Source organism: Drosophila miranda, chromosome XL, assembly GCF_003369915.1.
Source record: "Drosophila miranda strain MSH22 chromosome XL, D.miranda_PacBio2.1, whole genome shotgun sequence".
Classification (NCBI taxonomy): domain Eukaryota; kingdom Metazoa; phylum Arthropoda; class Insecta; order Diptera; family Drosophilidae; genus Drosophila; species Drosophila miranda.
In genome coordinates this window covers 12,200,626-12,228,021 of record NC_046673.1, presented here as the reverse complement: position 1 = coordinate 12,228,021, position 27,396 = coordinate 12,200,626, and the positions used below count along the sequence as shown (strand labels likewise).

Genomic DNA, 27,396 nt, shown 5'->3' with positions numbered 1-27,396 from the left:
ATTCACTACTATTCTTGTTGGATATTCAAATACGAAACGATGCTAATTCTTATTCAAATGAATGCGAAATAAACTCCAATCACAATTATTATGAGACATGTTAAATGGACCAAAAGTCCTGGCTACCAACAACAATCCACACACATACATACCCAGACATACAGACAGACAGACAGACACTCACAGATATTCCAGACACATACTCACACTGCCGCTCACATATGAGAGTGAAGTGCAGGATGCGCATGTCCCGTCGTCAGCGTTTTGTCGGACCAACGAGTGGACATGTGCAGGCGGTTGGGGTAGCGCCAGGAGATGGCTGTGTAGTCCTTATATCCCTGTACGCCGCCAGGTCAACAATAGAGAGTCTCGGGAATTGTTGGTATTTCAACTGCGAATGAGGGGCATTCATTTGCATTCTATCTATAAACTCCCACAGATACTCGTACGTCACGAGAGGAGTGCAAGAGGAGATATGTACCTATGCTAGAATCGTTTCGTGTGGAATCTGAGATTCAATGCAGTCATATTCTCTGAATTATTCATAGATTTTTCCATTCTTTTGTGTCAGCTGTAAAGGTAATATGTGCAGTTTTAAATACTTTGACCTACTCATATGGAATCACTTTACGATACCTTCGAAAATTCTTTGAATATGCATTTACGTTTTTCAATCTAACTATCCTTTGAATCAAGGAGATATACTTTTATCTAACTGTTTAATCGGTCCTTCAAGGAGGTAATACATATGTCTGGCTATTAAAATATATTTTCTTCATAGAAATACATTCGTCTATCAATAGCAACAGAGTTCTACGAAATACATTCCTCTATACAAAGATTCTTCTACTCCTTGGGTGATCTATGTATTGTGAGATATCTGAATAATTTCTTTTATTTGATTCTTAAATTCTTTCACCTGCTTGCCGAAGCATTCCCACAACTAATGGGACCTATACCTCTCGGTTTTCCGCATAATTCTACGGAGGAATTTGCATACTGAATAATTTTCAACTGCTCAGAGGAACTATTCACACGTCTAGTTAATGCATTCACTTATCCAGAGCATCGCTCACACTCGATTAAGTCAGCTGGCAAGGGAAGCCATTGAAGCTTCTGGACACTCTCTGGACTTTTCCATGGAGTGGTCCTTGCCACATGTGGCCCAATGGCCAGATCATAGGTGGTGGCGGAAACAGAGGCTGAGGCAAACAAATAAACATGCTGTCAACTGCCGTCTGACATCGCACGTCGCACCACCGGCTCATTCCAGATATCACAGGCCGCAGCCACATTTGCATACGTGCGGCCAATGTCCCAGGGCACATACACGCACACCCACACAGACACACTTCCGCAAAGGCAGAGAAAGGAGAAGGAGAAGGGCAAAGCACACACGTTCCCGTAAGCGGCTTGCGTTACATTGGGAAAAGCCGTAGAAAGTTTTTGGGAAAGAACTTTCATTAAACAATGCGACGACCAACTCGGTACATTTATGCCCATTGCCCCATCTACAGCTCCATCTCTAGCTCCTGCTCCTGCTCCAGCTCCTGGATCCCGGACAGGCCATCCCGGGCCAGGCCCATTCATCTCCTCCGTACATCCTCCAACCCATCCGTCCGGCTTTTTCTCTCTCTCTGCGTCCGTGGGTGAGTGCGTGATTGTTGATTGTGCGTATGTGTGTGTGTGTGTGTGTGAATTTGTCTGTTGCCCTGTCTTTTTGTGGCAGGGGCAGGAATGTGGGAGTCCTGTGGCGGGGACTCTGTGCACTGCCAGCGCCATTCAGTCTGAGTCGAGCTCAAAAAAGAATGATTTTAATATTAGCTAATGGATATCGCGCCAGGACAGAAAAAACCAACAGCACACATGGTCCTGGGCGTTCGTCCCCACTTCCTGTGATGGCACCACCTCCCCCCCTCCCCGAGGCCGCATCCCGCATGACGGTATGATATTTCAAATGGTTAATAATAGCACTCGAAAATAGGGAAATGACACAGCCATTATTTCGGTTGTGTTGTGCTCTTTATTTATTCTTTATTTCTCCTATAGCCTTCATATTCATATTCGTATTCATATTCATATTCAAATCGCTGACAGCGTCGCGGGGCCTTTTTGTGGCCCAATTACTTGGGAAATTGTCTGCGAAATGCGAGCATTTAGGTTCTCCCCAGAGGGAAAGTGGGAGATTAATTTCCTTCATCCAAAGTTCCGACATGTAACCAACCTCGAATAGAACAGTTGTAAAAGCAAAGCCAACCTATTAGATGTGTGTATATGGGAGCTCTCCATCAGTAACTATCTTTGTAGGATATACCCATATTGGGAAATCATGCATGTTGCTTTGAAATCTTTGATCCTAAGGTACCATGTTCGATGGTAATTACTTGGATATGTACTAGAGATCGTCCTACTAGAAACTGTTTATTTGAATAATTATACACAGCGATACCAAAAGATAGAGAGAGAGAGAGAGAGCTTTGCCTCGTGTAAATTCTTATGTTGTACAAATTACATAAGCTCATAAGCTCATATATGTACTGACTGAGTAACGGGTATCAAAGTAGATCCGCGGCCCTTGCTGCGGCTCACAACGTTTCCGCTCGTTTTAAATACTTTCTTGATAAGAGATTGTCTTTTTTAAACTTTAAAAGAAACAAAAAATCTCTAGATTTAATTTGGAAGCGATGATTTTAGAATTCCATTATTCATCCAGATTATAGAGCCTACTAATATTACAAACATCTCTTCAATTTATCCATTCTTCACCAACAGGATTCCTATTGTATTAAATTAAATCATTTCTGTTCAAATAGTTGACCCCACACTTTGGCAAACGCAAAAGAAATATGCGAAATTCAATCGACCGTATAAATTATGGCTAGTTAACCTTTGTGTGGCACCAGGGGACCCCCAGGGAACCCCAACGAACTCCAAGGAACCCAAATAGAACCCACATGCCCAACGAAGTCAGCAAGCAAACACTCACTCAATCATGGTCAAATCTTGACAAAAGTATTTACTCGCATGCCCCGAATTATGTTTATCCTGCATGCATATTTTATATATCTAATGGCCACCTTGGATGGGGGAGTGGGCGTGGATATCAGGTAAGAGTAATGCAAACAAACAGATGCCAGACACAGCCACAGGACCCACACAGGACACGGGACACAGGACACAGAACACAGAACGCAGGACATGGGGCATAGGACACGGGATCCGGGACAACTTATTTCGAATGCTAAATCGTTCGAATCCTTTTTCCGGCACACTTGAGCGAACAACAGGAGAGGAGAGAAGAGGAGAGCCAGCTCCCGCTCAATAGCACAAGGACAAATGCAACTGGCCCTTGGCTGCCCTGCGGCCTCCGCACACCCACACCCACACCCACAACCACACACAGCAGCCCATCCATTCTTCGCCCATTCATCGAGCCATTCAGCCCGGCCCAACTTCGACAGCTATCGGCATTCCTCCCCGATTCCCCAATCCTCTGGCACATGTCCCATCCATCATCACACAATCACAAAATGAGTATCATGAGCCCAGAGTCCGAGAGACCAGGACCATCGTAACATCGCAAGCCCAAGCCCAAGCCCCACACGTAGCATTCTAAGGGCATAAAGCGTACTTATCGGCTTTTCCCCAAGCTGGGTCTCAGTCTCTCGTCTAAGGAGAGACACAGAGAGGAGAACCCGAAACCCGACTAAACAGCGTCTGAAGAGACCTGAACACTGGCGTTGAACTGCTTAAAATACCCAAAACCAAAATCTCGAATGTCCATTAGCATACGACGAATCCACCTAGCCTTTACCCCAGTCCACACCCGCACCCTGCCCATTTCTCCGGGAGAAGTTTCTTTCATTCGAACCACTCGGCAACTTACCACCCACTGTGTGGCGGTGGCGGTGGCTCTGGCGCTGGCGGTGGCGGTGGGGTCTTCGGGTTACCAGCCAACTCTTTGCCTCGATTTCGACCAGCAGCACAGACAGAGATGGAAACAGAGAAAGAGAAAGATACAGGGACAGGGACAGGGACAGCACACACATTTGGTCAGGGGAAAATCCACACCATCTGCTACACCTTACACCTAACCCAACAATCCAATTCCAAGAGAACAATATGCTTCAGTGGCAAAAACTTGAAGGCGCTCGGCTTCGGCAACGGTCTTCGTCCAGAATTCCGGGATGGATGGATGTTCTCTGGGAGGAATGGGGGGCAGGGGGAGGATGGCGGCTCCTGGAGGTTAGAGCCATATTGCAATGTATGGCCAGGGCGCATGGAGCACGCAGGCCGTGAATGTGGGACGTGATGCTCGCTCGAGCCGTGCCTTGCCCGCGCCTTCGCCTTCGCCCATACTCGTACCCTGGTCGTAATTTCAAATTTAAATTTAACCTTTTGTCTTAATACGGCCAGGCGAACAAGGAGCACGAGTTTCATCCTTGGTCCCAGCTCCTGTTCGGGGAACGGGAGTGGGAGCGGGCATCATAAAAACATCGTCAAGTCAAAAGGATAAGGCTCTCGTCCAAGGGCCCGGGCAATAGAGTTGTACGTACGAGTATGTGGGGAGTTCTCGGCCAAAAGGATTGGTCCATTGTACTGGGGCTTAGACCCATATTATTGAAGGACGCAACTAATTTACGGATTTGCCGGCAACCATACCATACAGCACATACGCAGCCAAGGAATTGCTGTGTGAATGGATTGGAATAGATTCATATGGCTCAACAGCCACTGGGAGTGCAAGTACTGCTCTGCTGGTCAGCGGACATAAATCCCTTCCATGGCTGCTGCCATGCTTTAATCAATTCTTTGGCAACCAAGAGGTAGAAAAGTAGGAGACCTGGCCAGGAAAAGTTTTAGAGGAGGCTGCAAAGAAGAATACTCTCAAGAGACGGTTCTCCACCTTCTGGGACGAGTATTATATAGAGAAGATGGACAAAGGGAAGTACTGTCCAGAGCAAGTGGGTGTAGTTCGGGGGGGAGGTGAAGGGAAACGTCCAAAAATCCAAAATGGCCACTTGAGGGGTGAGACATTGAATAATAGAGAACAAGAGAGAGGAGCGAGAGAGTTTTTGTAGTGGACTGGACAGCTTGTACACACAAAACAGATGGGTGAAAGTAGGTGGAGGGGGCGAATGGCCACCAGGAGGGGGAGGAAAATCATCGAATGGAAAGGGAACGTGAAAGGGGCAGCAGGAAGCAGGAACAGAACGATTCAAACATAGCGACATCGGAGTTATCAACATAAAAGTCAATCTGTTGAAGGGGGTTGAATGCGAACTCAGTCCGAGCCGTGGCACGCGGGCAAACAAGAAGTGGATGAGAGGGTTGACCAGGCCAAAAGGGGGTGTGAAGAGTGGGTGTGGGTGTGGATGGTGGTATCCACCGAAGCAAAGCCCCATATTGACCCCCTTGTCGGAGGGAAGCTGTTACGGAACCCCCCTCGAAACGCCGAAACCGAAACCAAAATTCGAAGTGAGAACTGGACTCCGGACGTGGGCTCTCTCTCTCACTCTCTCTATTCGCCTCATTCCTTCTCACGCTCTTTACGACTCTGGACAAGGACCAGGACCAGGACCAGGACATTGTATTGCCTTGTCGTTAGTGTTAGTGGCCCGGTGATGAACGGCCACTGGGTCTGAAGTGGCTGCCAGTTGTGTAGTGGGCCGCTCTGCGCCCGGGAAGTGGATTGAAATTGTACATATTTCACCTTGTCTGCCTCTCGCTCGCTCCCCCGTTGGCTCGTCGGCTGCCCAGCCATACTTTTGGATAGCGATTGAATCGAATCGTACCAGTCCACCCCTAATGGCGAGCACAGAGACCAAAAGCTCCGGCTATCGCGGCCATTACCATTCAACCCTATGACTGGGAGTGGAACTGAGACTGCCTGGACCATGGACCGTGGACTTAGCTTGGCCAACCCACACCACACACCGTTCTACAAATACATTTATGTATAAATGCCTCTCGCCTGTGATATCAAACAGAACTGAATGGAAAAACATACATACCAAAAGGTTGGGGTAAAGGGAAGACAATTGAAAATTCCAAGCTCTCAGAGTTGAACGGGGGAGCTGCTTGGCTTCCACACTTTCCACTCCATCCGTTGGCTAATTTCCATCTTTGGAACTGTATACATGAATTGCCCCCAAGCAGCCACTGAGCAAATGTCACCACTCAAACTTCAGGGCTGAATGCGGTTCGGGGTTACCAAAGGTTGTCTTCAAGTTGAGCAAAAGTCCCTTCAGTTTTCCGGCTCATACCGTACTTTTGCCAACACTGATTAGTTTATCAGTCTACAGCGATCTGTGTAGCCCCACCCGCTGGGTAGAAATGTCACCACTCAAACTTTTATGCCGAAAGCGAGGTTCGGTGTCACCATTATCCTACCTCTGATGATTGTATCAATCTAAACCTTTATGTACTGTCACATTAATTGCCTGAAACCAGCCACTGAGTGAATCTTTTCACTTAAAAGGATATATGTTATTCAACGGCAGATCGTGGTCACCCGTGCACGTTTTCAAGAAGACCTTATTTAATCTCTGAATGAATCTTGCCCCTACAAACTGCATTTTGAAAGGCTGATCGGCGTCACCTGCGGATGTCTTTGGGCCACGTGATGGGGCAGAAAATGGCAAATGAACCATAATTTGTCTGAAATTCTGATCAGGGCTAATCGGCCCCCCATGTGGATAGCGAAAAGCCCTACAGTCTCTCTCTCTCTCGTGGCTATCTCCGATCAGGGCTCTTCACTGAAGTGATCTCGAGCTGGCGGCGAAAAGATCAAGTGAACAATGCGAATTACCTAATTGATGGCACTTCGTGAAGGGCACTTGACTTGATCAGTGCGTCCGATCAGTTGCTCAATCCGTTCGGAAAACCAAACCCCCATCCCTACTAGGGCCACTGGTAAAAGCGCAATGCCGATCTGTCCGATAAGACTTCGACGCGCACTAAGAGCGATAGGCGATAGAGTGATAATTGCAATGGGCTACGTCCGATCTTGGTGGCTGTCGATCTTAGTGTGTGTGCTGGTTGGTGTTGGTTGGAGAACGTGACGCGCCAGATTTGCGTAATTTGTAAGCACTTCTTCTACCCCTAACCCGCTCCCAGACCCATCCCATCCCGTTCTGTCCCGTTTACCGTCCTACCCCTACGCGGCGCATTAGGTAGGCAAAGGAGCGCGCTTTTGTGCGGATTCATTGCGCATAACTCACACAGGAGACAGGAGACGAGAGACGGTAGCTACCTGGCTATGGCTATGGCTATGGGAATGGAAATGGGAATTCAGTTATTCTGTTATTGGGACATCCAAGATCGAAGCGGGATGCATGCGTAACCCTTTCGTAAATCGAGTTAATCCCACAGATAGAGCCAGACCCGAAAACCATCCCGCATTCAGGTACACACAACTATCGTACATACATAACGATTATAATTGCCTCAATGGAAATTATTATCATTTTTCATTCGAGCCTCAGCCTGAGGCCTGAGGCCTGACATCTGCCAAGGGGTTGAGTGTCGCCTGATGGGTCTGGGTCACCATCAGAAAGGGTTCCCGAAGACGAAGAAGCTGGCCATGATCGTTTTGCTCGTCGTTTCCTTTGGTTTCCTGAAGTGCCGTCGAAACAATGACCCGAAAATGTCACCGAGAGCACTCTGAGTAGAGGAAATGCAAGCGACTTGGTTCTTCGTTCCACCCGAGGGTTGGCTCGGATCGCATAGGGTCGCGGTCGCATAGGGTAGGGCACATCAAGGTGAGCATGTCACACTGCGAACTAACTGACTTATTCATCTTTATTAATTGAGCAGAGTGCAGGCAGAGAGGGAGCTTTGGACAGAAGCGAGTCCTTTGGCTTTGTTTTACCCCCAGAAAGCCATGAGAGTTCCATGACAAAGCACAATGTGCCAATAATGGGAAGTACGACCTGTCACATGTCACCAAAACAAAGGCACACATTCCATTCCACAACGAAGTGCTCTCGAGAACAATCGGAGCAATGAAAATCAGAAAGAATGAAAGCAGAAGGGGAATCCCTAGTACTAGTAGCCTCTGGAGTTTCAATTGAAATTGGAAAGCATCCAAGCTTTAAAGCATCCAAATTTTACAGTACTAAACAAAATTCAAAAGTCCACACAAATTTGAAAGGTCTCTTATTTAAAAACCGCACCATGCCAAAAGGAACCAAGCTGCGCTTTGCCCTGATCACCGAAGATGTGCTGGAGAAGTTGCGCCCGCGTCCCGAGCCTACCGTTCCCATTCGCAACGCCGTCAAGGAGGTCCTCAGCGAGGTGATGGCAGAGCTGAATATCAACCAGATGATCGAAGACAAGCTCGTCGAGCTGCTGGAGCGTCGGGGCATTGCCTCAAGCCAGAACACCAGCCCCGGCGGCTGCTGCAGCATGACCGGCCTTTCCCTCACCAAGAAGTCATCCAATTTGGTAGTGCCCATGTGCTCCATGTCATCCGAGTCCCCAAGGCCAAGCGTAAAGCGCAAGCGCCATAAGATTCAGGAGCATCCCCTGCTCCCTCCTGCGGTTCATGCGGCTACCAAGAACGGCAAAATCAAGTCCCAGACGACATGCACTCAGCCCACACATCGGGAAGTGACCTTTGCACTTCAGGATACGGCCTCCACACATCGTGATGCTGATGCAGCCGCTAAATCTCGTGATGCAGCCGCCACATATCGTGATCGATCGAATCGCACACATCTGAAAAATACAGCCTCCATACAGGAGGCTGCAGGCGCCTCACAACGAGATGTAGCCGCCTTATATCGGGATATAACCTCTAAGATGGGGCGAGCCGAATTGAAGTCGCCTTCCTATCGGAAAGCCCATCCCTATGGCGAAGAGCAGGAGTACGTAAACCCCAAGTTGCTGGGCAAAAAATTAAATGAGAACTAAGTAAAATGCCAATTTATCCCTACCAAAAAAGAATCATTAAATATACCTATGATTATTAATTAATTAATTTGTTCAAATTAACATTTATTTATTATAATTTGAATACTCTTTGAATGGTCAATCGGGGTTCTTTAGAGGGATTTTTGGCTAGGGCTAGGGAGAGACTAGAGACTAGGGGACAAGCCGACTAAGAACTATTAATTATTATTTTTGTAATACAATTATCAATGTCCCTGCTATACAGATATAGAAACCCAAGTGAGAAGTCAGTCAAAGACTGTTTGGTCATTAATATTGGTCATCCATGTTTATTAATTAAGGAATGAAATCAGTAACAGAGTACTATTTTGAGGCCAAGTATTGAGTATTAGATCTCTCGTTATCGGTATCTGATATCGACTTCATAATTTAATAAGTTTATGCACAACAAATATTTGTGTGAATTATATTGATATCTTTATACCATATTTAAAAGTATTTCTTTTTTTTCTGACCCATTTTCACATCTCCTGGGAAATCTAATTTGAATCCAACATTACTTTTGATAGGTCTTCGATGACACTCGATTGTCATGGCTTCCCATTGGTAGGGCTAACTAAATTGCTCTTTACTATACATATTTCCATCCGTTCTAGTTTGAATATCAATTGCAAAAATATTCTCGTCCCTCCCCACTAGCCAGAGAAATATGCAAAGTGAAAAATTGAATCGCCTGGCAATTGTGAAAATCAGCCTTTTCTATGGGTGGACGTCAGGGGGTTGGAATGTGGACGAGTTTCTGGGGCTTCAGGGGGTTAACAGTCGTCGCATGCCCGTAGTCTTCGTCTCTCGCCTTTCGTCGCTTATCATCGAGCAGCAGACAAGGGCAGAGCATCAATCAAGCGTTTCCAATGAATGGCTATCGACTGAATTAGAAGACCAGCGACGACTCTAACCCCCTCACTATGTCCCACCCCCGACTGCCAATGTCCTTTTGCGTCTTGGCAAATTCTAGAACACCACCAAAAAAAAAAACATACACGAAGAAGACCCAGTCTCAGGCAGGGACCCGGCACGGACCAGGCCATATTTTTGCGGCTTAATATGTGTTAAAAAAAAAAATGAAAATAAATAAATGTTAAAAAATGTTTTCCAGGAGTGGGGGCATGACGCGGGGGCCCATGGGGCAGCAGTCGGAGTCAGAGGCAAGACCAAGAGCTGGGGACTGGGGCTTATCGCGTGGATGTAGCCAGTGACAGGACATAACATAACCCTCGGTATCTCAGGCGGGCCATGCCATGCGTGGGTGCCCCCCCTGCCACTGTGTGCGTATGTGTGTGTGAGTGTGACGAACGGTCACCCCGGACCGGAACATCACAGGACATGAGTGGAAGAGAGAGTGAGTCCTAAGAGAGAGTGGGAAATCGAGTCAAAGGGGTAAAAGATGCTGACTAAGTACTTTGGAAAATGGTTTACATGCCCGACTCTTGGCCATTGGCAATCCGGTCCGCCCTTCCATACCCTCCCGTCCGACACTGGCCACCCTGGCCACCCTGGCCACCCTGGCAACCCTGGCCCTTCTGATGTCCCCGTTTAGCGGTAATACATTGTCATTTATGTACGGTCTGCGACCCCCCGAAGGGGGAGTGTGTTATGTGGAATGGGAGAAGAGCCCTGTCATGTGCTCCTCCTTTAGCTCCTCCGCGTGGTACTGCTTCTCAATCCATTTGCCAGGCCAGTGGACAAGTGTCGGATGCCATGTTTATGTTTTCCCGTTGTCTATCATTTCATTTTTTCTCTTTCTCCGACTCACGGACTCACCGACTCTTCGCCCGAGACATTTCCTTTTGAAGCCAAGTTCGCGTTTCAAATTTTCTCGGTTCCACTTTGTTGTTGTTTTTCCTGGAAGGAGAAGAAGCGAGTCGAGTCGGTAATATAAAATCCACAAACGCCAACAAAACTTCACATATGACAGCGGGGACAATCGTGGAAGGACCTAAAGGAGGAGCAGAAGATGGAGCAGGAGATGGATATGGAGGAGGGATAAGCAAGATGTAGAAGTGGAAGCAACGACTTGGACCAAGATGAGCGCTGCTCTGGATGTTTGTGATTTTTGAAGCGGAAAATCAAAGCTAAGCCCTGTTGACACTAGTGAGTGGCACTGTGTAGGAGCAGCAGTGACCAGAAGCAGTGACAATAGAAGTAGTAGTCACAGTATGACCAAGATGAAATAACAGCTGTAACTTTGGAATTACTAATGGAAGTGATAGTAGAAGAAAGAGTTGTGTTTGTGACAGCAGGAGTATCAGTAGAAGTAACAGTTTAAGTAACAGTGGAATTAACAGTGAAAGTAACTGCGAATGAAGCACGCTGACATTCCCTACTTCCTTTCCCTCTTTTCTGGATGTGCCGCTAGTGTGAACGGAGCTTAAAGCGCGACAGGACGTAGCACTGCCCCATTGTACGCCAATATCTGTGTGTATACCCATATGTGTGTGTGTGTGTGTGTGTTTGTTGGAGCGTTCGAGTTTCAGAAAATTGCATTTTTTCATATCATTAGGTTTTATTGGTTTCTTCCTGTTAAATATTCCCAAAACTCCCCACGGTCGACGGTCCGCTTTTGTCTCGCATGTTGTCAAAACAACAACACGAGCACGCTCCAAAAAACAACCTGAACACACGCCCATAGATACGCACATATATATTCATATACACATATGTGTATAGGTGAATGTATATATGTATACTGTAGAGCACGCATCATATCATTTGGTAGCGGATCTGAAACTGCGCCAACAGCCCGCAAAGTCCTGCGACAAGAGCCTTGGCAGGACGCCGGCAGCTCCACATGAGCCGGCAACTGCAAGCTGGCGATTTCCTTTCGCCATTCCCCAATCGCCTTCCGCCTTTGTAGTTCTCCTCCCCAGAGCTCCCACCTGGCTGCGTAGAACAATATGCAATCGATTTGCCAGACCCGCCCCAATTAGTGGCCCTCATTGGAGCGCACGCAAAGGGTTCGATTCGGAGTAGATATATATAGAGAGGACTCTACACATCCCATTCCATCCATTGACCAACTGCGCAGCATGCTCGCACTATATTTGTCCAGGCAAACACATTATCGACTGTCGAATGAGGGGGGGAGTGGGCCAGAGCTGTCGATTCCCATCCACCACAGGTCGATGCCTATGTAAATATATGTACGGTATGGTATGGTATATGGTTTATGGTCCCTGCCACACGCCACACGCACGGACAGGACACACCCGTTCTGTGTCCCACATCATCGGCCTGTCCTGGCCACAACAATGTAAATACGACAGCCTCAAATGGAGTCAACTTTACCTGCGTAAATCAGGATCTGCTGCTGTTACTGCCACTGCTTCTGATTGACTGCCTGACGTATGGATGGATGGATGGTTGGTACGAAGTATATACATATATCCCACAGAAGAAGAGCTGTAGCTGGTCAAGAGCGTATTGGGGGATGGGTTGGGTTTCGGTTGGGTTCGGTTTTCGACCCAAATGCAAATAGAAAGAGAGAGTCTGCACAACGTTTCAATATGCCACCAAACGAGAATCCCCCCGGCAACAGCCGAACGGCCAAACGGATGGACGGGTCCGTGTACCACCTGCAGTGGGCCCGGGTCGGACCGGTGCTCTCCTGTGGGCCCCCGGGGTCGTTTTGCGCTTCTCCTCCTGACTCCTGCCTTCTGCCTCCTGCTCATATGTGTGCTCGGGCTCTCAGAGCTGTTGCCTTGTTGATGATGCGCTTCGGTGGACACCGCCCAACGGAAGAGGAAATGAAAAAAGGCAAGCAGCAGCCCGACTCTGACTCCGACTTTGAGTCCTGCGTCCTGCGTCCTGAGTCGTTGTCGTCCTTGCCAATTCCGCTTGGTTGGTTTGCAAAATTTTTCGAATTGGATACTCTCCGGCGACCAGAGAACGCCCACGCGCGCCGGGCACTGCCAACTGCCTAGCGGGCGGCCATGGGTCCACGAACACCCAACCACCCAGTTCCCCCTTCCCCCAATCGCCCTCCTCCCTCTGTATGTCTCTGTCGTTCGCTCCTTGGCATCCCCATCCTCAGTAACCCTGTCTACCGGGCGGTCCGGGCAGGTCCTTGCCATCGTTTGTCCTCTGTCGGGCATATGACCAAAGGAATCACCAAGCAAGGATGTCTGCGTCCCCATGCGAGGGCCTTCGGTGTGTGTTTGTGTGTGTGCTTATGGCCATGTCCTGCGTATGCATACGTGTATCTGTATCTGTGTGCGTCTTTCTCTTTCTGTGTGTGTGTGTGTGTGTGTGTGTAAGTAGTATTTGAAATTTTGCATATTAAAATATTGTCGTGTATGCAAAAGGTCGCTCCTTCTTATTCCAGGCAAAAAGGTGGACGGCGTCGCGCGTTTGACGCTGCTCTTCTCTCTGCCGGCGCCAGCGTCAGCGACAGCGTAGGCGCTCGCGTCTCTGCCGCTGCACAGTGACTTTGATCTGAACGGAGTTTTATTTGGGTTCTTCTACTCACAAGAGCAAAGTCAGCAAAAAGCAGCGTAAGGACCTTAGTTTAACAAAATAACTTTCCATGATCGATAGTTTATTGATAAATAATCGAATTTCGTATGGCTTCTCCTACTCGCAGAAGCTGATTCGGTAAGGAGCATCGTCAGAAGCATAAGAAAATGTAAAAAATTAGCTACCTATCATCAAGATCTAATCGATAAATAATCGTTTGTTCATCAGAATTGATTAATCTAAGAAATATCATCACAAAGGCGTAAGTAAAATCAATTTGAAATTTGATCGAAGAGAATCTTGTTAATAGAAAGATCAACTTTTTAGTCAAATCATTTTCTAATCGTTATCTAATTACAGCTTAAAATATTGGTTATGCACACAGGTCACTGGACACTGGTTTGTACCCCCTTCTCTCTTTTTTCGTCCCACTGTGCGTCGTTGTTATTAGAACTGAAACGGACTGTGGATGTTGATGTGGATGGGGATGGGGATGCCGCATGGGGGGCATGGGGATGCGACAGCACTGGCAACAACACTGGGACACAGACACATCGCCTGTGGTAACACAATAACGAATTTCCGTAGCAACTTCATCGCCAAGTCCTGTTCTTGCATCTGCCTCTGCTGCTCACGCTGCTCCTGATGCTCCTTTTTGCTCCTGCAAGTATTGTTGTTGTTGCTGTTGGTGATGTCCTGCCTCCTCCTGAAATGTTATCCACATTACATGGTTCGCTCTTCTTCAGATCCAGGTCCGTCTTCATTTGGAACTTTTCTCCGGCTTTTTCCCATTTGCTGTTTCCCATCGCCCATCGCCCATTGCCCTTCTCTTTATTTTTTCCTCCATTTTCTCCATTGCGTTTGTTACATTGGCGGCTAAATTCTGGCAAACGACTGCAAGGACAAGGACATTGTGGGCGGGTGTGTGTTAACGTAGGACGAAAGGGACCAGACCATAAATGAAATTGTACACTTTTCCGATGCTGCACTCACAGACAGACAGACAGCCAGACAGTCAGGGAGACATATAGCTAGCCCAACACATACGCCAATAATAATAATAATAATTGTACCTAATAATAGAGAGAATAAGTACGATAAACAAACAACTGTAAATAGGAAAAGTTGCCGAGCAAACGACGACGTCGCGGCGTCGAGGAATGGGTGTGGAAATCAAACCGAAAAAACATTCTGATTTGTGGGAAATGGTACAAGTGCTCTGGAAAACATACCGAGCCCTACTTTGATGACTCCAGGGTGGATCGGATCTGTCTTCCAACTCTAAGGACGAACCGACAGCGAACCCACTCTTGAATTTGATCATAAATCCTAGTGACAGACACGGGAAAAACACTTTTGAGCCATTTGTCGAAAGCCAGTTCGATGGGTTCCGATATGTCGATCCTTCGATTGCGTCTTGAGAAAAGGGGCAAAGACAAAATCCGTTACATCGGCCAAAAAGGAAGCAGGATAAAGGGGAGGGAGGATCGAAGAAGTATCAAAAGAATTATTGCACAAGACATTTGCGCTAGACCCCACCCTAAAAAAGCATCGCATCCCATTCGGAGACGAACCGAGAGGAAACATTTTAATGGATTTTCATTTTCCCTTTTCATTTTTTATAGATCGTGAGAAAGTTGTTAACCCCTTTCGAGGCCACATCCATAATTTATAATGATTAGGTACCGTTCGGAAAGGAGGGAAAGGTAACAGTTGCCAGGCCAGGGCGCCTTCTTTTCCAGCGAAAAGAACAGAGAGGCAGATCCTTGAAGGATAACGGAGGCTGCAGACCACGACAGAGGCGTCATCCCTCAGCGAGGGGTCCTTTGCCTGTGGTCCTCCGCCAGCTGTGCCTCCGCCGAATGCAGGAATGCAGGATAAAAGCCCTCGAGCAGACAATGCCCTAGCAGGCGCAATCCCCTAACGAGATGATTGATCCACAATCGGACCAAAAAAACTAAGGGCTTAGCTCTCGAAGGGATTGCGTGAATTTCTCAAGAGTAAATCGCTGAGATCTGAAAAATGCATTGCAAGTTATTGCAAGCAAAATTTCATAAAGTTCTCAAAGGTGCCGAACTGCAGCATTAAACATATTTCAAATATCATTACTTAAGTTGGAAATGAATTCTTATTCTTTTTTTAAATTTAGTAAAACATTGTGGAAAATATAACTATTTGCCACCTATAGTTAATCCTATTCCATGGTATACCATTCGGAGTCACCCACACCGATTTGGGTCACCAGACTCTCAAACTTCAATAGACAAAACCACATAGCCATTGATGGATTAAGAATCCAATTCCGTGGTATACCATTCGGGTTTACTTATAAGACTATAAGACCGCATCTGGGTGATCAAACTCTCCAAATTCAGAGTCAATCAATAGGCCCACATAGATCGGTCATCGATGGAGTCGGTCATTAACCTCCCTCACTAATCAATGGCTATTGGGATGTGGATTGACCCCCAGACCCGGAGTGACCCCCATTGTCCACTCGGCACGTAATAAGCGCCTATAATTCGAGCCAATTCATTAATCAACCAATTAGTCAGCTCTAAGTAGTCGCTGCCAAAACACACCATTCGACACGGAGAGGGAGTCAAGTCCGTGCGAGTGCGAGTATTATACCATAAACGTATAAATATCAATTTGATCTGTCAAATATTGACACATCAAACCCTAAACAAACCAATGACAGGCCCAGCCAGCAGCATCCCCCCGGCGCCGTTCATCTACCCATTTAGCGGCAATTTATGAGCAACAAAACACCCAAAAAAAAAGGACAAAAAATTGGTGGAAAAATAATAAATGAAAACACTGAAACGATGCTCTCGCGCTCTCTCTCTCTCTCTCTCTCTCACTCACTCTCTCCCTCTGTGTGTCAGACACAGGACCCCAGAATCCAGAATCCAGGCACAGGAGCAGGAGGGAAAAAAGGGATTTTTCAGATAATTTCAAGGGTCCTTGACTTTTGGGCCCCGCAATAAGCCAATGAATGATGCTGTTCCTGTTGCTGTTGCTGCTCTCATTCCACCGCATTTGAGTCGAGCAATTATGTGTATTATATAACAACATCATGTTTGCAGTTTAATGTCAAAAACTTGGTTTTTTACACCAAAATCTGTTGGTGCGAAAGGTTAGGGGATGCTGGCCCCTGGACCGAGAGGGACCATCCTATTCCTATCCATCTACTGTCCTTCCTACTGGTTTCTCTTCTGTTCAGAGTGGATCAGGGTTCAAAGTGCGTGTGAATATGAGGATGTATTTGTTGCTGGGATGCTGGGCAACTTTTTGCGGTATTGTTAAGGTGTGAAGGGAGCGATTAATGCCACAACATTGGACTCTGAGGACAATTGAGTGAGGAGCCCGTGTAATGCGATAAGGCGCCAATACCCGATTCGCAATTATCCCATTGTGATCTCTCTCTCTCTGTGTGTCTTTCTGTCTATCTTTTGGGTCAAAAGTGCAGGGCAAAAAAAAGGGGAAAATACAGGAAATTACATTTGAGTTATCCTCCAGACAGGAGCAGGAGAAGGAGACGCAGACGTAGCAGTAGCCGCAGCCGGATCCGGATTCGGAGCAGGAAAAGCAGCAATTAGTCAAGTGGTTAATGAGTTGAGCGAAATCGGATCGGATAAGGACACAAAACAGCAGCAGAGCTGAGAGAGTGGAAGGATATGATGACTGTACGCACACCTCATGATGGATTTGGGATTTCGAATTTCGGGATTTGGGTTTTTGGGCTGCTGCTGTGCATTTTCCGGCACATTGACGAAACTGCAATTGCATTTGCAATTGGTTTTGCGTGTGGTGTGGGGTGGGGTGTGTGTGTGTGTGGTTCTGGGACGTGGAAAATGGGTGGGAAAAGGGTTAAGGGGCTTAGAGGGTTGTCCTGGGGCGCAGGATGGCAGGCGGACAATGACAAAAAAAAATGCGAAAAATTAAAAAATGGCACAACAGGCAAATTGTCTCTGATTTTGGTTTTTCTTTTTTCGCACAAGGGTTGAAACGAAGGGACGCCAATGGGCGGAGTGGAAATGAATTTTTAAAAAAAATATTATCAAATACACATATTTAACGATGCTAATGTCGATTACACTGAGAGAAAGTCCACGAGAGGAAAAGCAAAAAAGAAACCTTTTGAGGCCGATATAAATAGTGAGAATATATTTTTGGCCCTTTATATGATTTGAAGTAAGCGATTAAAATCTTAAAGCTCCGTCCCAAAGCTACCACCCGTTTTATTCATAAGATTGGTTTTTAATACAGCTTTGATTATAATATTGAAAGGATCATTAGAATCTGATCTGAAATGTTGAAAAAGTTTGGGGCTGGAAAATCAATAAAATATCATTGATATCCTCAACCTGTTTGCATCTCGTTTTGCTCTCAAGTAGAACAGAATACAGCGGAACTTCAGCCTTCCACAGCCATGCTGTTGATGCCCACTCCCCCCACCACTCCCCACCTCCACTGCTTGGCCAAAGACGAACCTCGTCCGATTCCGTTTGGGATAGCAACTGTCCACAAAAGCCGGCAATACGACGGCGAGGACGCGGAATATCGATTGCCGATGGTGGCCAGGTGTTGCCGTTGCCATTTGGATAAATTTCGCTTTCGATTTTGGTTTCGGCTTAAACCGAGCGGCACACACATATGTATATTGGCCCATGGATCACCTTCACCCCCGGCGCCTACCCTACTCTTCCCAATCCCAATCCCAATACCCATCCCGTCCCCAACCCCAAACACAAGGCAACCCCTTAATACCCATATTGTATCTACATACATTTGCATGGCCTCATTTCTTTTCATCCATAATTTCAAATTGCGAGCAAATTTTCCCCGCGCCGCTTGATGTTTGCTTCGTGGCATAGTTTTTCCACACACACACGCACACACACACACTCGCACACAGGGAAAAGGATTATTTATTTATTACGAAATTTTCGTCATTCGATGCGCGGCTGTGGCGCGTGGAAAGGTGGAAATCAAAGGTGGAAGCGGAACTCGGGGACACGGGGACTAGGCCAGGGGACTCGACGGCCGCCGCAAATGTCGAATTATTCAAATGATGATTCCAACCCCTCGATGATGCCGCACCGCGCACCGCGCACCCCAACCCCTCTGTGATATGCAAAAAATGAAAAAATGTAAAAAAGGAGCAGAAGAATGAAATACTCGTACGCACATATAGAGGACACACAGGACATGGACTTGGGCTTGGGCTTGGGCTCGGTTTCAGATACAGGACGCACAGGACATAGGAGATACTATGAGAGGACCAGGCGCGTCGCGTTGATTTTGTGTGCACTTTTTTTACCTTGCGGCAATCTGGTGGCACACACACACACACACACAGATAGAGGGAGCGGCAGAGGCAGAGACACGCACGTGGTGTAGTGGAAATGGCCCTCATGTTCCTGCCACACTGCTGTTGTTGCTGTTTCCTTTGTAGTTTTCATGTCCCGTTTCGTCATATGAGATCGCGAACGTTTACAAATTTTTCATTTATTCAAAAACAAGAAGCGACCCATCCTCAACTTCAGCCAGAACGAAGGGTTAGATACCCTGAAATTATATTGGAATAAGAAGCACTGAGGACTCTATAGATGATAATATTATTGTGGTAAATACGGCAGCGATTCCTCCAAAGTTGTGAAGTGATATATATGAGCCTTGTATAGAAGGAAGATGAGAAGATAGCTATAGGCAAAATATAAGGATTGATTATACGAAAGCCTTAACAAATGAATAGTAGTGATCGCTTAGTAAAGGATAGAATGCTAAGATGAATCACAAGTTTAGGATGATTTAACAATACATATATATAAGCTTTATTAGTTATATGAATATAACTATATTTTATATATTATAATAGAAGTGATATGACTGCACTGACAAGTGGTCCAAGTGGCAACACAGATCTGCATAATGATTGTGGGGCGCTGCCTCATATTTACCATATATATTTAGTTGTAGAGAATAGTAGTAGATACCGCAAAAGAGCTTCCATGGATCACATTATTCCGCTCATATCCTAACATGTTGTAAGCCAAACCGCATCTTCTAGCGAATATACCTCCAATCGGATATCACCTCCAAATGGGCAGATAGGACGACGAGCGACGAGCGACGAGCAGGACTCGCTTGGGCGGCCTATTCATCTGTATGGGTGTGCACTCGCGAGTATTTATGTGTATGATATGAAAAAGTCGCTTTTAAAGACATCTGCGTGTTTTTCCCTATCCAATATGTGTACTGAACCGTCGTTCCTTTTGCTCTACTTCGGACTCCCTGTACCCCCTATACGGGCACTGGTACCGATGTTATATACGTATCCCTTCAGTCGGTGTCGCCAACCACAGTCGTTATTTGAATTCATTTAATTTGCACCTTGTTGGGCAATTTTTATTTGTTTTCATTTGTTTTTTTTTGGTAATTTTATATACGAATTTCATTGGGCGACGATATGCCGGCTAGCAACATCTGTTCCTTGGTGATCTGTTCATTGATGAGGCGGCTAAAGGTAGGGGTAGCACCTGCATTATCATGCTGGTTGCTAGATAAAGAATTAAGATGTAAATGACGCAAATGGATCTAGGTGTTCCCATTGAGGAGCACTTCTGCAATTTCAAATCGGAGGCATTATTATTTTTCAGGTATATCATTTCTTTTAACTTCACAAATTTCTATATACCTTTCGGTATACCATGTACTGTCTATTGTTTCTATCAAGTAGTTTCATGTGTATTGAGTCGAAAATCCTACGCTTGAAAAATCTTTAAATCATTAAAATCTGAATTTTGAACTACGAATTTCGGAAGTTTTTCCTATCTGGACGGCTAGATACACCATAAAGCCATGGAAAAATCATTGGAAAATCAATTGGTCAATGCGGCCAAGATGGTTGAACAGCAGCTAGACGAGCAGCTAGTCCGCTTGGATAACCTAGACTCTGACGACCTGAATGTGTTGCGCGAGCAGCGCCTGCGCGAATTGAAGGAGCTGAACAGCAAGAAACAGGAGTGGCTCAAAAATGTGAGTCATGCCGCGCTGCCACGGCACTGCTGGAGCTTACCGATCCTTTCCACAGGGCCACGGCGTCTACACGGAGCTGGCTGGCGAGAAGGAGTTCTTCGAGGTGTCCAAAAATTCAGCAAATTTCGTGTGCCACTTCTACAGAGACAGCACCGTGCGCTGCCGCATTGTGGACATGCACTTGAAGATCCTGGCCGCTAAGCACGTGGAGGCCAAGTTCTGCAAGGTGAACGCCGAGAAGTCCTCATACCTGACGCAGCGCCTGCGCATCATGGTGATACCCACGATTGCACTCGTGAAGGACAGCAAGACGAAGGACTATATAGTGGGATTTTCCGACCTGGGCAACTGCGACGATTTCTCCACCGAGATCCTCGAGTGGCGCATAGCCCGCTCCGGGGTCATCGAGTACAATGGCGATCTGATGCAGCCGCCCGATGTTAAACGCAAGCCGCGCATGAGCCAGCCGCAAAAGACAATACGCGGCGGCAACGATTCCGATGACGATGACATTGATCTGGATGACTAAATGCAGCCATCCATTCCGTACACAACCACACACAAAAATCCACACTCCAAGTAACAAACGAAACATATCGGATATCACAAATCAAAACCTATAACGTCTTTAGACCCATATATGTTTAATACTATGTTTTCGAACATTCTTCTGCTGCTGCCCCATCTGCTGCTGCCCCATCTGCTGCTGCCCCATCTGCTACCCACTCTCATCACCACTCCACACTCTACACATATCGTCTCCAGTGACCACTACCCACTCGACAGTCCACTCTTTGGGTTTATAATTGCCTTAATCTTAGCTATATCCCATGAAATGATGTTAATAAAGCCTAAGCTATTATGCACTATATACGCACGATCTGGAACACCCTTAAACTTTGTTCTAGCAATCATTTGTATACCCGTTACTCGAAGAGTTCAGGGATATATTAGACATGTGGGAGACATGTAAATCTGGATACAAATCTCACGTCACGCGGTTAATGATTGAACTCCCCCCAAACGGACCGATCGATTTGTATGAAATGTTTGTACCTTCCTACCACTAGCCACCAGTTTTAAATCGAGATTTCAGTATTTGTCTATGAACAATATTGAAGTATTGAATATTTCGCTCATTCGAAAGTGCTGATTGGTGCCATGGACAAAGAATGTCCCCATTGTCATGCGCTCAAAGTCGAAGATAAGTCAGATGGTATTGTGCATCAGGAAAAGTGCAACTACCAAAAATTTAGATACAACCATTAAACATTATACTCATTAGTTATATAAATCAAAAGCTTACATATACACTGGCCGAGCAGTGGGTATAAAAGTAGAGCCGCGTTCCTTGCCGCTGTTCACAGCGTTCCCACTCGTTAATATTTGTATCATGTGATGTGTGGAAGAAACCCAAATAGTTTGCACGCTGGGAAGTCTACCTTTGGGCACAATCTATTTGTTGTGCAACTCAAGATAAATGGTGAATTTCAAAAGATAAACAGTAGTAGCCTTCATTTATCTTTTCCATAAAACGCAAAGTCCCATATTTATCTTTCGTTATGTAGCTTTCATTCTTTCTGTATATATCTCTTTTTAAGCACATATCTTTCATTATAGATACAAATATACATTTCTTTATGTATTATATCTACTTTTCTGCCAACCATAGCTTGTTCCTCCCCATGATTACCCTTCTCACACTCTCCACAATAATCCCAAAATCGAATCCAAATCAAATTTGAGTAAAAGTCACCAAATAGACACAGTCCTCGCACCCCCTCAGACCCCAAAAATAAACTCACACAAACAGACTCTTCTTTCCCAAATAGAAAAAGTATACCGAACTGGACCCAGACCCCCAAACATCCACATCCACCAAGTAAAAATAAGTATAGAAAAGTTTGCATAAATGTCCACAAACATGTGGCCCAGTCCCAGTCCCAGTTCCAGTTGGCTCCATTTTTGAGCTGCTCCATCGAACACCCACAACCCCACCGCCACCGAAACCCAGCAACTCTTTTATTTTCTTGCCGCCTTTGAGGGGGGCCGTGAGAGTGTGGGTGGGTGCCTCCTTTATTCACGTTTCTTCTGCTCCACTCATTGGCATCGTTGGCGACTTTATAAAAATGTTTGCCCTTTCGGTTGGTTTGTTTGCCTACGCGGCGATTTGTTTTTCTGTCCGTCCGTCCGTCTGTTTGTTTGTTTGTTTGTTTGTCTGTTTGCTCGACTACGTTTTGTGTCGTAAATTTAATGGGTAGCAACAACAACAAAGGAGATATCGAAAAGGAATCGAAACGAATTGAATGGCAAACGGGAGCCATGCATAAAAAATTGCCAAAGCCAAGAGGATGAGGCCCAGGGACACTGCCAGCCAAGGGTTAACTTCGATTAGCCCGAAATGTTGTCATGGCCTGTGGTCGCACATATGTGCCACCCGCCCGGGCGGAGAGGGGTACATGTGGCATATGGGGGTGGTGGCCTTTTGGGGGCGGGCAATGGTGAGAGGTCTGGTCTCCATGTGCGAGTGTGGTCATAAGGCCAAAGCACAAATAATAACAGTCACGCGTCGTTCTTCCACCACCCACTCCCACTTCGTAGGCAAGAGAAGCGGAGAAAAGAGACTAAAAAGTAGCAGACGCAGCAAAAATAAATATTAAAAAATGAAAAAAAAACGTATGAAAAAGAATGGAAAGAAGAAGTTGGCACTAGAAGGATTGGTACTTTCAAGCATTCGACTAGATAATACTCTATATAATCTTAAAGGGGATCATAATACTACCATAGGAGCTCTCGTTTTCTATAAGCCAAAAACTTTCAGCAATTAAATTATAATTACAATGTCAATAAGTAATAATATATTCTTTTCTCTTCGGATTTTTGCGTATTCCCAGATATAAATAAATATATATACATATGTAGTAATATTTTATATTTATTTTTTAAGAAAGGTAAAGGTGGCATATACATATGTATGTTTTATAGGCACACCAATATTAATATCAGAAATATAAATTTCAAATTTTCGACTAATTGGCCTATGGAAATCCATCCATCCATCCGAAATACTTGCTTTTTTTACATTGATTTCAGTGGAGAAATTAGTAAAAAATTCTATAAGAAACGGCGTTTAGTTGACTTTTATTTAGTTATTAAATTAGTGGAAAAAACATTAAGTATACTAGCAAAAGAATTGGCACAGTCGATGTTCCACACCGAGAAGTAAGGAGCCAGAGGCCCACGAACGAGTTGAAGGACAAACCCAGGACCCGAAACCAAAAACGAAGCAAATCCAATGGAAACACCATGCGAATCCTCGAATGATTTTGGTCCTGCATCTAGCTCTGGGTTGGCGGACAACGTCCCCCAAAAAATAGGGCCATTGATCAAAATTGTTACAATAATGGCGAAAAATCCACCCCGCATATGCAGCGCGCGGACAGGACACATCTCTCGCCCATCCTCCCATCCACCCACCCCCCTTTCACCTACCACGGACACACATTCAAGGAGGAGAGGGTGGAGGCAGAGAGAACGGTCCACCGTTGACTGTCGACCGTCGGTCGTCGTTCCCTTTCCTCCCCCCACCCACACAATGTTTTCCCTGCCTTTCATTTCGAGTCTACCCTGTACTTAAACAAAAATAACCAAAGAGTATATTGTGTTTTACATGTTGAGCTGCCGAGCTTATAAGTCTTGGAGTCATTGGAGAATACATCGGAGGTTTTAGCTGCAGATCAGCATCAACTTTCAGCCCCTTCTTCCTTAGAAAAATACTGCATAAAATCCATTCAGGAACAGCATAACTTTTTGTTATATGTGTATATATTTCTATATAGCATGGCAACCATCGGAACAAAGTATCTCAGTGAAATTGCCTTGAATATCCCTATGAATCCTATATCCTTATAAAAAACATCATTTGGTAAGGAGCATCCTTTGGTCGTTACATCATATACAGCATTTCCCACTTGTTTCATTTCGTTCCATAGCGGAAAGCACTGCCAAAGGAAAGCAAATATCGCCATTGCTGTCCGACGTGGCAACGGAACGGACAACAGGACGAGAGGACACGGACCTGGTCGAGCAGAGGCTGGAGGGGGGGGCAGTGGGTGGGGTGGGCAGGCGGTGAGGGCAGGCCCTCGTCTACCATTGAAAGCCTTTTTTGATGGCGGCTGCTGCTGCTTCTGCTGCCAGCGATTGTGGTGGTGGTTGCTCTGTTGGTGAGTTGGTGGGTTGGCGGGTTGGCGGGTTGGTCGAGCAAGGTAGCAGGCGGTTGCTAACGGTTGAGCCTCTGCACGGAATGTCCAAAAGGACCAAGAGACCCGCCGCCACCGCCGCTACATGTGTGTGCCACAGCATCGTAATGGCCACAGTTGTTGTTATGGCCAAAGTTCGTACGTGAGGGTCGAGCAGAGTCGTCGTCGAGTCGTGGACTCAAATGACGAGGGGGGTGGCGGGTGGCGGGAGGCGGGAGGCGGGTCTTGGGCACGTTGGGGCACACACATATAGAGTGGGGCGGTGAGGGAGGTGGGGCGATTCTGGGGGACAACATCTATTCGCATTTGGTCCTTTTTGGTGGCCGTTAGCTGGTCCCGGGGTCGTTTGTACATATTGCATCAAAGAAAAGTTTCTGCTGTTGGAAAAATTAAGCAAGGAAAGTCCTGCAAACATACACTCTCACATGTGGAACACACGCACACATGGACCACACGCAGTCGCAATGCAAATAGCAAACAAAAAAATAAAGTAAAAGTGGTCTGCGAAACGGACAGGACAACGCCAAAGGATATGCCCAGAGACATATATAACATATATACATATGTACATAAATACCAGTGTGCATATATTTTCTGGGGTATCCATGCAAATAAGCCTCCCGCAGCAAAACCCAACTTCGTTTTGGCGTTTATCGAGTCAGGACTTGGAAATTGGCTGCCATTTTGATCTACCCCATCCACAATGGCCCAGTCCCCTGGCTAATCTAGCCCAAGAAAAACCTAGTGAAACCGCAAAGAATTGAATAAAAATATTGACTGGATCTTCCGACTACAACTTTGAACTGAAGCTCAAACCAGAGATGATTCGCAGGGACAAAAATGATCAGACCCACAAAGTTTTGGTGGGAAAGAAGAAGGGGAAGAATTATAGTAAAAACTTTCTTTTTGATTATTATTATTTTTCATTCTTGCACCACTATAAACCCATTATTATAACAGGTGTTTTTCAGTAAAACCGCGAAAAATAATACTATTTGTAAATGCTCCTTGCACGTCCATCGATCTTCTTTACTTAAAAATAAACAAAAATTACCGGATCACTCGTTTCTTACTCTCCTGGTCTCCGCTGGGTTAACGGGATACTTAAATAAATATTTAGAGATAAATAGAAAACTTAGTTACTATCAATTATCACTATGAGAAGATCCTCCAAATCCCGTTTATTCGCTGTTTAAGTTCCCCACAAGAGAATCGACATATTTCAGACTATAAAGTCCGAAAAGGACTCTAATACTGTGTAAAAATTACAGGTGCCATCGATTTTCAAAAGAAGTTCTGAAAACCCCCACTAAAGATCTTTAGAATTATTGATATTCTTCCAACAACACATTACCACAGATCCCATAAGTCCAGCGCCCCCTTTGGCAGCCTCTGCTCCAAACCGCAACCCCAACTGTTGGCCTAACCATCCCATCCGCCCCGCCTTCTCCTCTAAGGACGCAATCAGAGCTCGAACCAGTCCAGAGCAGGCGGCCACATCAGGCCCAGGGACCAGGCACAAGGCACCAGGCCAGGGCTGATCTCTGGGACAAAATATTAGTTCTGTCAAAATAAATTTCTTTGAGTAATGTAATCCCATTTTGTGGTCTTCACTGGGCGGGTGGGCAGGTTGGGCGGAGTAGCGCTATGTGGGGGAGTTGGACTCATTTTTTCCCCCCCTCTCCCAATGCCACTCCCCCGCCCTCATTCTCGCTCTGCCCCTCAGACCACCCTCTTGGCCACATATCGCATCAGGCAGAATATGAACGCGATAAATCTGTTCGTGATTGTTTTTTTTTTTCTTTCTTTTGCCCCACACACACATGTGGGTGGTGGTGGTGCGGGTAGATGGGTGGTTGGGAGGTGTCCAACTCTGTTTGCGGTGTGTGAAAAAAATGGCAACGGAATTCGCTAATCCCAAGGACCAGACCAGACCAAACCAGACCAAACCAGAGCAGGCCAAGCCTTGACTTCAGGCTCAGATTGAGCTTCAGCTGTCCTTTATTACACTATTTCCTAGGCTCAGGCCCCAAGATGGATATACATATATGCAGGAGAGGAGGAGGATTGCTTAAAGGGTAGGGGCATGCGGTCTGGGTGGAATGGCAATCGGACGAAGAATGAGTGTGTGGCAGAAGGAGCAGTGGCAGAGGCAGAGGCAGTGGCAAAGGCAGTGGCATTGGCAGTGGCAAGGGCAGCGAAGTACGAAGTCGATTACGGACACATGTATTGTCGTTTCACGCACATGAGAAGACGTGACCAGGTGGGTGGCTTTCCAGTCAACCACCCACACCCACATCTCCTCCCCCTCAGAGGAAGTGTGTGTGTGTGTGTGAGTGTATGTGTGCCTTGGTCGCTGGATGATGACAATATCTCCTGACAGCTTTTGCGGCCGCCTGTGATTGCCAAAAATGAACCACGATGACGGGGAAAAGAACACGAAATTGCAAAAAAAAAACCAACATTCCCAGCCGAAGCTTTAGATACCCTGACCCTGGTACATCGTTTCCGTAGGATCTATGGAGTATAGGAGATATTTAAACGCATAAACAGATCATACAGATATACATCCGTTGCATCCAATGGCATTGCGTTCTGTCATCTCTCAAATGAAAGAGTCTGTCAGTGTTTCTACCAGTTTCATAATAGATTTTTGTTTGGTAATCCTGTAGAGCAGTACAATTCC

At 46.1% G+C, this 27,396-nt stretch overlaps 2 protein-coding genes across 2 annotated transcripts; both read left to right on the top strand.

Annotated features, from left to right (window-relative positions):
* The first annotated feature begins 7,929 nt into the window (after nucleotides 1-7,929).
* LOC108165149 lies at nucleotides 7,930-8,962 on the top strand. The gene has a single exon (XM_033399335.1). It carries the CDS (start codon nucleotides 8,023-8,025, stop codon nucleotides 8,914-8,916), a length of 894 nt encoding a protein of 297 aa, XP_033255226.1. The 5' UTR covers nucleotides 7,930-8,022; the 3' UTR covers nucleotides 8,917-8,962.
* Nucleotides 8,963-20,119: 11,157 nt separating this feature from the next.
* Nucleotides 20,120-21,340, top strand: LOC108165449 (thioredoxin domain-containing protein 9-like). The gene is made up of 2 exons (XM_017301490.2): nucleotides 20,120-20,451; nucleotides 20,507-21,340. The coding sequence occupies exons 1-2, from the start codon at nucleotides 20,275-20,277 to the stop codon at nucleotides 20,978-20,980; spliced, it is 651 nt and encodes a 216-aa protein (XP_017156979.1). The 5' UTR covers nucleotides 20,120-20,274; the 3' UTR covers nucleotides 20,981-21,340.
* The last annotated feature ends 6,056 nt before the right edge of the window (nucleotides 21,341-27,396 follow it).